Genomic DNA, 12473 nt, shown 5'->3' with positions numbered 1-12473 from the left:
GTGAAGCTGAACGTTCAGAAGAAAGGACTTACATAGCACTTAGTATAAACTATGTCATTTGCTCCCACAAAAACTAGTGATGGCCATCAACTGGAATGGCTTTGAAAGAATATTATACAAATTCATTGGTGATAAGGTTGTCAGTGGCTACTAGCCGCAATGGCTATGTTCTACTTCAGGCTGCCAATTGCCAGGAATCACAAGTGAGGAGATGGTTGTTGCACTCGGGTCCTTCTTGCAGGCTTCCAACAGGCATTTGGTTGGACACTGTAAGTAGTAGTAGTAGTAGTAGTAATAATAATAATAATAATAATAATAATAATAATAATAATAATAATTTATTATTTCTACCCCGCCCATCTGACTCGGTTTCCCCAGCCACTCTGGGCGGCTTCCAACAAAATATTAAAAATACCACAAAACATCAAGCATTAAAAACTTCCCTAAACAGGGCTGCCTTCAGATGTCTTCTAAAAGTCAGGAAGTTGTTTATTTACTTGACATCTGATGGGAGGGCGTTCCACAGGGCAGGTGCCACAACCAAAAAGGCCCTCTGTCTGGTTCCCTGCAACTTCGCTTCTCACAGTGAGGTAACTGCCAGAAGGCACTCGCCAGAAGGCCCTCGGCACTGGACCACTGAACAATGGGGGTGGAGATGCTCCTTCAGGTATACAGGACCGAGGCCGTTTAGGGCTTTAAAAGTCAGCACCAACACTTTGAATTGTGCTCAGAAACTCACTGGGTGCCAGTGTAGGTCTTTCAGGACTGGTGTTATGGGTCTCAAACAGGATGCTGGACTAGATGGGCCATTGACCTATCCCAGCAGACTTTTATGTTTTTATGTAGACGGTATTGCACCATTATTATCCCCTGCAGTACACTTGTTTCATTGGTGGCACAACAGGTGCAGGAGAGGAGCTTTCACTATAGTTTGTTTTAAACTGGTTTAATGTGGCATGCATGCTGGGCCTTTGACTGGACCTGGCTTCAAAAAAACAAACAAACCCCACCGCCTCTGTTTATACGTGCCTCTGGGGATGAGTTATTATGCAGAACGAAACTAAGGAAACTTGGATGTTGTAATCCAAGATATTTTTGCCCACAGTAGATGATTCATGAAGTTTTCTTTGCAAGCTGGGCACCATTTATCTGGAAGCTACAATGCAGCTGCGTTATCTTATTCAGATTACATCTCAATTTTTCCCCCTTATTGTTTAAGACAATTATAAGAATTAAACACTTGGATGCAGCTTTAAAACAATATATTTTTAAAGTTCCAAAATCATTTACATTAAGCATGCATTTGAAATCTCTGATTTTCCACTAGTTAGAACAATGTAGATTTTTTTTTGGGGGGGGAGAGATAATTTTATTTCTGTTTCAAGTTATTTTCATTTCCAGTTCTTATTTTTTATTTTCTTTGGAAACTCCTAGAGTGGTTTGATTGCACCCCCACACCTCACCTGGTTCACATGTCACACTAAGCCAAACCACATCTCAGTGTGCATGCCCAAGTGTGTGTGTGGCCTTTGGAAGAGAAGACTGCAGTTGCTTTACTCCTCTCTTGTTGTTTTGCTGCTGTGCTGCGCTGAGTTAAGCCATAGTTTGACTTAGTGTATTGTATTAACCTGGGCTTGTGATTTAGCTACGGCAGACAAAACACAAGCAGTAAACCATAGGACAAGCTTTGAATGCAACTGATGGTTATTCTGGAGAGGGCTAAACCGTGAGTCTGGGTTCAGAAGACATGATGAACCAAACTATGACTTATTTCAGCACAGTGCCGCATCAGAATGGCCAACCTTTTATTTGGTTTGTTTTTTCATGTTCTCTGGCTTATGCTGTATATCTTAGGCTTAGCATTTACTTTAGAACATTTAACCTTAAGTCATAGGCATTACATATTCAACACCTTGGGGCTGCTAGAAGGAATTACAACAGAAAACGAAAACATCATTTGCATTATTCACATTTTTATATAAAAATTAATTCGCATTTACAAAATAAAATTTAAAAAGACAACTTCTTCTAGGTTAACTAGTCAGGCAGGTCTGCCTGAGAGGTAGATTCTCCCCATCTGTGACACACGTTAAAGAAAATCCATGAGAATGTTTGCATAGATTAAAATAGCTTGAGGGGGATCAAATAATAAACCAAACGCTGCCCTTGAACTTTGTCCTGTAAATCAAGTTAGAGTCCTCCAACCAAAATTGCATCTGAGGTGAAGTCTAAGCATTGAGTAGACTGCAATCTGAGTATTTTCAATATAGTATTTAAGAGGTACAATTTATCCTTTTATCCCATACAGAATATGTATGGGATTGGCAAACAGGTCCCAGGAAAATTGGCCCCTTCAGAAGCTTTGTTTATTTCTCAATATGAACTTAAGCTGAATGTTTTCTAAATGTTTAGTTATTGAGAGCAGGAAACTAAAGCACCAAAATACTGTGCAAGTAGCTATTATCTTGCAATTTCTAGACACAAGGTAGAAGCAGCAGTCAAAAGACAGTTACAGTTTTTGGATTCAAAGCACTCTGAAAGGGTCTGTCTATGCATGTAGTTCCTATGGAAAGTAATTTACACACACACCAACACACACACACCTACCCCTGAACAGAACTGTTCTTTAAAAATGGGGAGTTGTAATAGAGAATACAACATTACTTCTAGGCAGTAGTTTGATAAGGCTCAGTACCACAGCAAATACAGCACATGTTTCAAGAAATGATGGATGGTCACTAAACATACTGGTGGTGCATTTAGACCATAGAAACAAAGAGTGCTGTATTAGGCTGTATTGATGAAAGCAGAGGAATAATTGGGCAACATCTTCAGAGGCATGCTTAATTTTAGTGTGAACTCTATAAAATCAGTTCACACTTTGGAAGCAAACGTCCCCTTAATAAACCCCAAATAACTACACCTTATGAGAGTTACGTCTGTTGATCAATCATATATTCTCTGTGTTTCCTCATATTTCTCTTAATAAAAACAAGGGTGATGACTAAGAGTTCCTGGGTATGTGTGTATGCTAGATACATCCTGAAGGGTTCATAAGAATTTCTTGAAGTGCGGGATGAGGCCTAGAGAGAAGTCATTATAGTCCTGCTATTCTTCTGCTTCTTCTAGATAGATGAAGAATATTCCCTGAGTTTCTCCGTCTGTCGCCCATGCCAACTGATTCAAGAATCGCTTGCTCTGCATTTCAATAACCAGAGATGAATGGAGCGAGAAGAGATAATCAGGTCAGAAGCCCCTGTGCTGCAAAAGCACCAATGGTCCCATTCCACAAAGGCTATTTTCCTTGCTATTCAGACACAGGGACATCTCTTCATAAAGTAATGTCTTGGTCAAGAAGTTTGCCATCATATGAGTGTTTCTCATGAGCTCACAGTGCTGTCTGTGCATCCGAATGAAAAATGCTTCCAAACATTTCCTAGGAGAAAAAAAAAAAAGATTTGGGTTAGAGTAACTGATGCTGAGAATACTAGTAACAGGCCAGAAATGTACTAAGAAGAATGAGCTCTCAGATACTTCACTTATTACCACATTTTTCTTTTAACTTACCTCTTCTAAGTTTTGGAATTCAGCGCTGCTGTCTTCCAGTGATTCATCAGAGATAGAGACTTCTATCTGACTTGACCTCTGTATGGAAGCATGACAAATCACCAGTTATTGTTTGCAAGCTAAAAAACATGATAATGTTGCTAGTCAGCCATTTATTTGTTTAAAACCAAAGGTCAGCACAAAACTCTAAAAGATTTAATTACCAATACAAATACTAGCAAGGGGACAGCTCAATATATATTTATTTGAGATGATCTCCCCAATGTGGTGCAGTAATAGACAGTATATACAGCAACTGTTGTGTACTTTTTCAGCTGCTCCTGCAAACATTGTGGTCATGAACATAAGAAGAGGCTGCTGGATCAGGCCAATGACCCATCTAATCCAGCATCCTGTTCTCACAGTGGTCAACTAGATGCCTGTGGGAAGCATGCAAGCAGGACCCAAGCTCAAGAGCACTCTCCCTTCCCCGAGTTTCCAGTTGTACTCTCCCCTCTTTGCAATGGCCTATGGCTACAAGTAATAAATATTTATTGTATTGTAACATGGGGTATAATTGTTATTTGTAGGCACTGCAACATGTTTGTAGTGCTTTGTTACACTGTTCTGGCACTAGATCCACATGTCAGCAAGCTCCCCAAACATTTTCTAGATTGTATAAGGAACAGATTATTCTATGCAAATTCATTAAACAGTAATGTGCCCACACACAAACCCTTATGGTTGACATATACCACAGTGAATACATTGTGTTAATGTATTCATTCCCAAGTACTAAAAGTCTTGTAAGAATGAGGCAACGGTTCTGTGAATAGTTTGGTTTCAGTGGAGTTTGCATGATGTGATGGCACTTCAAGTTGTTCTTGGAAGGGTCAATGCATTCAAATAGCATTTGTTAAGGGTATGAGTAGAGTGGCAAGCGTTGGAAGTTTGAAAAATAGAATGTACACAGACATCTTTCATGAATGTTGTAGACACAAATATCTGTGTGTGGTTCAGGACAGGCTTCTAAAAATATTGCCCAGCCCCCACGTATCTGCCTCCTATCATGCCTCAGGAGCTAGACCCAGCCTCACGGTGGAACAAGGACTTAGTCCTTTGCCCCATATCCAAATGATAACCAGATGATTTCACCTTCAACAAATCTCTTAGGAGCAAATAGCAGTTGCCATACAGCAATGATTAGGTGTTCCATCATGTCAGCTGAAAGCTGGGTCAACAAGTCCTTTATCAAGCAAAGAAATGCAAATAAGGAAACCAAGACCATGACTACCCCATGAGCTTAGCAGCTAGATATAAAATGATGGGGTGTTTTTTATTTTTTTATAAAATGTCTGTGTGCTAGTTTGTTGCATGCAACACAGGTTTGCTTTGCAGACTGACTCACACATGCATGATTATAACTTGATAAGTGCAGCATCAAGTGGCAATTTGCAAGTCTGAATGAGCCATTTTGCCACCGATCAAAACCTTAGTATTCATCTTTCCTCTCTTCCTATACAATGTTTTTTGTAGAATCAGTTCATACATTCAGCTGCAAGTTAATAGAGTGAGGTGTCATCAATATGCTTATGACACCCGGCTCTATTTCTCCTTTTAACCAGATACATTGAGGTGGCAGGCATGCTGAATCAGTGTTTGAGATAGTAATGACCAATAAGCTAAAGCTCAGTCCATATGAGATAAAGTTACTTGTTGGTAGTGAGTTTATTTGATCTGGGAGGCCAGTTAATACTTTTATCTCCACAAGAGTTAGCAGAATCAATTGCTGATCTTCATTTGGGGCTCTTCCCCACAATTCCATAGGAATTTTTTAAAAGCCAACCTGTGAAGGCTTCTAGAGAAAGAAGCACAAAACCAGAATGACCTCTGCAACTTGCCTGTCTGCCCAGACAGCATTCCATTTAGACGAACCACTGAATTGTATAGATTTGCTGTCTATATCTGTGCATGAACACACAGAACTGAGATATGGGGCGATTTAACATGCCACCATGTCTAGTCCTTGCTTTCTGCCACCCACCATACTTAATATTTCTTTATTTGCACCTATCCAAATCCAAACAGATTTTGCCCATTACATTTAGACTGGACCACTAACAACTTCATGTTTTGTTTTGTTTTTCATGTTTCAAACTTAGTCATCTGTGATAGGTTTCCAGGAAGAGCAGACCACTATCTTCTCTCAAGACTCAGGCTGGATAAAATGAGTCCAGAATGGAAAAGTAGTCAGGGCAGCTTGCAGCCCTTGTCCCCAAAACTAGCACACCAACACACACCCATTGACCAGACACTCAGCTATGTCTTTCTAATGACTAAAAGGAGCCTGTTGTCTCATTCCCCTCAAGCTTCCTCTTCAGAGTCTGTTGTGGCAGAAATATTAGCATTTTTCTTTTTCTTTTTGAAAAAGTTGCTAACAGGTGCAAAGCTAGGCTTGAAAATAGGTGTACAGTATCTGAAGATCAGAGGAGCAATTGATCCAGTGGTGAGGTGTAGGGCTGTGAGTCTGTAAGTGGTGGTGAACAATAGGAAAAGGGCAGAAGGTTTGGTTGCATTCATACATACTATACTGGTTACAGTGTAGGACTAAAACTGCAAAGACACAAGTTCAAATCTCCCCTCAGCCATGAAACTCACTGGGTGACTTTGGGTCAGTCAACAACCCTCAGCCTAACCTACTTAACAGGGTTGTTATAAAGAGTGGAGGACTGTGTGAGCTTCTTGGAGAAAAGGCAGGATCAAAGTGTAAGAAAAGAAAAAGCCAATTAGCCAATCTGATTCATAACCACTAAGGCAATGTCCAAAAGGAAAGCAGAAGAGTATGCAACACACATGCACAGAGCTGCATGTACCGGTATGTGGCAAAAAGAGTGAAGAGACAATGAATCATCTTTACCTGCTCTAAGTCAGGACGCTGTGTGGCTCTGTTTCCATTCATTGTTGCAAACAAAACAGCATCATGGATGGTCACGAAGAGATGACTGGGCTCAAGACCTCCTTCTTCAAAGACTCCCCCCGTGCGGATATCATCATACACTTGAGCTAACGAAGGAAACAAAGTTATATAGACTAAACTGCAAGCAGGAGCTGTGTGCTGGAAAATTATTTGTGTCATGGCATTTCCTATACACTAGATTTGTGAGCAAGAATAATAGGTAGAAGGCCTATGTTATGCAAAATGATAACATTTAAAGCCCATAGGGCCTGTTGCAATTGTTAAGAATCAGACACAAGTATATGGAACTAGGATGACGCCCTATTGCTGTTTGAATTTGAAGCTCAAAATGTTAATGGAATGAGCAAGAGGACTAAGGGGGACTGCAGGTTCTTTGCTGGGAAATGTTTTTCCCCCCAGCTGTACACTTGGAAGCAGCTGGCTCATGTCATGTGTTGGCAAAATATTTTTTCTGGGACAAGAAGTGGTATAGAAAGAGTCACTGTGTCATTAAACCCCTAAGATCTGGAGACTCACATTATTTAGAAGCCTGTCCGAAGCTCCAATATGTAGAGTAATTCATTAATTTCACCACCATTATCATAACACTCTTAAGGAAATCTCATAATTCTTGAATCATTGTAGGATAACAAGGCTGTTTTAGGGTAGTCTGTGGGCGAGACACCCCTATTCCACTGGAGGCAAAAGGTGAAAGCCCACATGATTTCATATGTTTATTAAGTTAAAATGTGGGTTGAATTGCAATCATGAAAAAAATACCCTATACTTTTGCCTCAGTAGAAGTGCCATCCCTCCTCTGAGTTTCCATCTTTCAGCTTTAAGCTGCTTTGGCATATCAATTGCATGCTATTTCCAAGAACAATCAAGTTCAAGAAATCTAAGGTATAATCGTACCTCTTATGGTTAAGTAAAGTCACACATTTACAACCATTAGCAATGTCTAATGATTTCAGAAAAACACAACCCTGAATCTAAAATTAATGCAGTGAAGCAGAAGAAAACACCAACCCCTTAATCATGTAAGTCTCTTATACCTGCCTCTTCATATGCTGTTGTGTGATTTATTTAGTTTTTAAGCATTGTGTGTCTTTTCTGCTGGCTACAAACAGGCTTTGTTATGAATTGTCATGCCCTGAACCCTTTAGCTGGCTAAAGCAGCCACAATGGAACAAGGAGTTTACACCAGGAAACTGATACAAAACCAATTCACATTGGATATTTAATACTACTAGAGGGGCAGAAACTACATGCAACAATCAGTTTCAGATGTGTGATTCTTCCTCTGATTTGTAGAGCCTGTTTAACCCTTCCACTTATGGCCTTCCAGCTGTTTTGCCAACGATGGGGGAGATAGGGTGCATGAGTATCTTTTCACCCACAGGAAGAAAAGCAGATTGGTGAAAGCAAACTTTGAAGTGACAAATAGCCTGGCAGCCTCCGAGGTTACTTTGCATACATATAAAAAGTCAGAGGGCATTGCTCAGTGATGTTTGAACTTGATTTGTGTTATTGCTGCATTATTAAATACCTACTCAGTCCCCACGGTACACTACAGAACAGCACTTGTAAATTTGTATAGTACCTAGATTTTTGCAATTAATATGTAGATGGTAATGTGTTTCACATGCAATATATTTATTTGCTTCCAGCAGTTATTCTGCCCATTTTCAATGCCCTCAAAATAGAAGATAGAGAAAATATGGTACAAAGAGCAATACACCCACCTTGTACATTTGCCAGAAATACTTGAATCCCAATCCTCTGATAGTTGGTGCACAGCTATATGAGGAGACCGGGGGTGGGGGAGGGAAAGAGAGTACATTATTAGCTTTTACAACATGAAATCTGAGAGTCCATGAATTTAGGATGCACTACAAATTCATGACATGGTACATTAGCATAATAACACTTTCAGTGTCATGTGGGGGGATGGACACCAAACAATATGTAGCACTGCATTTTCAAAAGTGCTTAGCTCAGGTGATACTGATGCAATGTGTAACCCTGGAACAGCAATGGGAATCACCAAGTGTTCAGGCTCAGTAAACAACGGCTGAGCTTTGAATAGTGCAGCAAAAGGAGATCTGTAGGAGGAGTGCAAGGGTCACAGTCTGTTTCTGGGAACTGACCTGTGTTCCTTCGATTCAGCATCTTGTTCTGATTGCTTATCTGGCAGCATTTACAACTAGCTGAAACGAGCCTAATGCTACCCTGTGCCTGCCAACTTTTCTTAAAAACAAGACTATTGCAGCTCTTGTTATTAAAACTTAAGAGAACTCAATGGGAAGTTTCAAAGAGAACGAATTCAGTAGGCAGTGCAGTGTCAAAGAAATAAACCGGAGGTGGAACCAAGAGGAAAACTGACCTTTCCCAAAGCTTTTGTGCCCATCAGGTCCACAAAGCAAACGCCGCTCATATCCAGGATAATTGTGTGGAAGTTGACAAATGGGGGCGCTGTGGTCATGGGGTCAATGTTTGATTCTGGGATAGCACTGCAGGTGCTGCTGTGATGACTGGCAGTGGTTCCCTGTTCAGCCTGCTTTTCAGATGGGTTGAAGTTAATGTAGGAGACGCTTTTACCATTTGCGGAGGTCTGGTTATTGTTGGTATCTGTCGGAGACATGCTTGCAAAATCCTTCTGAAGCTCTTGCAGAGACATAGTCTGTAGCAAAGGAAGGGGGACCACATTCAAGTTCACATTTATTCTAACTTATTTTCATTGCTGTTGATCTTATTTATTGTGAGTTGCTTTGGGTTGCATTGGCAAAGAAACAAACAAACCGTGACTAATGAGTTTAATAAATTAATAAAATCTTTGTTTCATATGTTATATGTTGATTATATGTGGATAGACTCATAGAATCGTAGACTTGGAAGGGTCCCTGAGAATGATCTAGCAGCTGTCCCATACGGGGATCGAACTTGCAACATGCATGCGTGCTTATGCACATACACCACATTTCTACCATGGTTGGTATCTGAAGTGGTTAGCAAAATATCAGAAAATGCCATTAAAACAAAACAAAATCAGCCGTCAAATACATTAATACAAACTTTTATATGATATCATTTAAATCTTGGCTTGAAATACTGAAAAAGGCTCTCCTGAGAGTCAGAGTGCTCTCCTGAATGAGTTGAGACTGAGGGATTTCAGCATTAATCAGAAGCAGTAGTGCTAGCTGTTGGTTGTTTGTCTACTAATTCTTTTTGTAAACAGCATTGAGGGTTGTTGTTGTTTTACAATCAAGTGGTATATAAATTTTATGAAATAAATTAAATAATTCCAAAGAAAGACAGTAATAGATTATAAAAAACATACAAGTGGTGCATGAAGGGCAAAGGAAGGAATGGCCCAACAATTCCCAATTTTAGCAAGTTCATACATTTTCTTCACATTTTTCACTGTAGAATTCAGTAGCTTGCACTGGATTTGCAATAAATAACTGATGAATATTCTTTGCCTTACAATGATAAAACTAATAGGAAAAAATCCAGTCTGGTCCAACATTTATTGGACCAGTTTGGCCCAATATTACAACAACAACAACAATTTGCATGCTACTACCATTATCCAGTCCCTGGTCTAACCTGCAGCTTCCTGTGGTCTATAGGTAGGTTTGTTTGTTTCCATACACTCTGTGTTTGTGGCAGAATCAACTTGCAAACATCTTCTTGCTAATCAAGTAATTCCTGTTTCATATGTGGCAATTAGCTGTGTATTTTTTAAAAAAAATCTTGTCCTTCCAGTTGGCAAGGAATTAGGCCAGAGTTTTCAAAACAGCAACACTTGGGATAAATAGCGATTTTTAAATTATGCATCTCATTTTCATTTAATTATGGGCGGAGCCACTGTATGGAAATTGGTGTGTGTGGTGGTGGTGGTGGTGAGATCTGCCAGGCTTGCACCAACCAGGTGAAGAAAGGAGAGTGTTTTCTTTTCCTTTACCTACTGTGATAAGTTTTGTTTTAAATCTCTCCCATTGACCATACTACACTTTGCATTATCTATTCTGACAACAACCGCTCTCCACAGTGACCCAAAGCAATTTACAAAAAATGTTACACTTGTTTTCAATATTTTGGGAAAGGAATTTATTTCCCTTCCCCCTAGTTAGTGCATTAGTTGCAGTCGTGGGTGCAGAACAAAATGTGGAACATGAAAGTTACGGGCATCTATTGGATAGTACCTATGAAGTCACACATGGAGGCTGGCTTCTCCTCCTCTGTCCCAGTCAGGTTTAGGAGTGGCCATGAAGGCTGGTGAAATCTCTCCCCAAAGTGGCAAACAAATGCTACCCCATAATCCAGCAGCAAAAACAGTTCTTTTTAGGCTGTTGGTAGCTTCTTTCCACTGTTGCAGCACACAGATCAACTTTTTTTTTTAAAGGACAGAATAAGTAGGGTTCTCTTCCTGTCCCCAACAAAGCTGCCCTCTGGCGCTCCAACAAGGTTAACTCCTTCATGTATCAAGCATAGAAAGGAGCTCTCACAACTAGGAAAATTGCTAAATTACCTTGTTTTTCCTGAAGAGAGATTTTAGTTTGCTTGTTTTCTCTGATGTTGCCCTTGCCTTTTCTTGATTCTTCACATACTTTTTCCTCGCCAAGTAGACTTTGATGGGATCCACACCAGTCTGTTCAAATAAAAGACAGTAAGCCAGGTTGTTCTCAACTCCTACGTGTAACAAACGGGTCGCCATGTTCAACGACCCTATCCTGCAAGTGAAAGCCAATTCCAGGACCCCCAGGGCTTTCCCCTCTCTCTACCCTTGAGCCCCACCCCAATTGGTGGGGTTGTGGTGATGGTGGTGGTCCTGGAGACTCCCCAGGAGAGTGCACAAGAGGAAGGAAAGGCAAGATTGTTGCATCAGGCAAGCAGAATGGAATGACCTCCTTAGTTGGATTCTACCTAGGGAATCCACAGTTCCTACCGTAAGTGGTGGAGCTGAAAAGCGAGAGGTGGACCCGCTTACATTTAAAAATGTGTCTTCCTAACTTGAGCAAGAGTTATATTTATTGGGAAGCAATGGGTAGGGCTGGGATATTGGCTTCAAAATGAGATTCAAACACAATATTTCAGTGTAAGTGTGAGTACAGTACACTAGTTTGCCCAGTGATTGCTTCTGCCTCCTAAGATGTCCTTGGGTGGTGACAATGATACGTACACTTATTTTTAAAATAAAATAACAAAATACAGAGAAAAGTGGGGAAACCACAATGAAATCTGAGAGGAAATCAACAGAGAGAGAGAGAGAGAGAGAGAGAGAGAGAAGCCTAGGGAAATAAATAATATATTCACTTGGCCCTGAAGAGGCATCAGAGTAGGTGCTAGACAAGCCTTTCGAAAATTTTCCCTACCAAGCTTATTCATCTCTCCACAACTTTTTGGTGTTCCAGGCTTGTCACTGCAAGGTAGACTGAGCTCTGAAAACTGATGGTGCAGAAAGCCAAGTGGTATGACTTCTTGTTTTTTTATTTACTCATTTATTTACTCCCAACGTTTGTCAGTGAACTAAGTGAGAGAACTAAAATGGTCCAATATACGCCTTTGTTTGCAAGACATTTGCTGTTGCTTAGTGAGGAAAATCGTACATCGCGATGAAGAAATGGTTTTGGCATGAGGTAAATATCTGTTCCTGTAATGCGAAAAATGGTTAATCATTGCCTACACAATAGATTTTTATTTTTTATTTTTTACCTTGGCAATAACTTTCTCCCTGAATATCTCTGAATTAGCGAAGTAAAGAGGGGAGCAGTAGGTAACAATTTTAATTCCTTCAATTTCTCGGACCTGCAAAGAAAGAGAAAAGTTCTCAGGGTTCAAATGGTACTTGCAGTTCTTTTGAGATGTTTAAAAGAAGGAGGAAAATTTAGTAAAGAACCCTTTACTCATACTCATCTAAGGAGAAATGAATGCGGGCGGTAATGGCTGCACTGTGGCAACAGGCTCC

General features: G+C 40.2%; 1 protein-coding gene across 2 annotated transcripts in view; it reads right to left on the bottom strand.

Moving 5' to 3' along the window:
* Positions 1–1956: 1956 nt before the first annotated feature.
* Positions 1957–12473, bottom strand: part of SLC26A9 (solute carrier family 26 member 9) — a 59155-nt gene continuing 48638 nt past the window's right edge. For both annotated transcript variants that reach the window (XM_081865219.1, XM_081865218.1), the window contains 7 exons: positions 12221–12313; positions 11037–11156; positions 8889–9185; positions 8248–8302; positions 6464–6609; positions 3568–3645; positions 1957–3436 (listed from right to left, as the gene is read on the bottom strand). In XM_081865219.1, the coding sequence (XP_081721345.1) occupies positions 3389–3436; positions 3568–3645; positions 6464–6609; positions 8248–8302; positions 8889–9185; positions 11037–11156; positions 12221–12313 (837 nt within the window). In that variant the 3' untranslated portion in view covers positions 1957–3388. The remainder of the gene's footprint in view (positions 3437–3567; positions 3646–6463; positions 6610–8247; positions 8303–8888; positions 9186–11036; positions 11157–12220; positions 12314–12473) is intronic.

The sequence above is a fragment of the Podarcis erhardii genome (genome assembly GCF_964252035.2).
Source record: "Podarcis erhardii genome assembly, chromosome: 6".
NCBI classification, from domain to species: Eukaryota; Metazoa; Chordata; class Lepidosauria; order Squamata; family Lacertidae; genus Podarcis; species Podarcis erhardii.
This window is presented reverse-complemented; position numbering and strand designations above follow the sequence as displayed.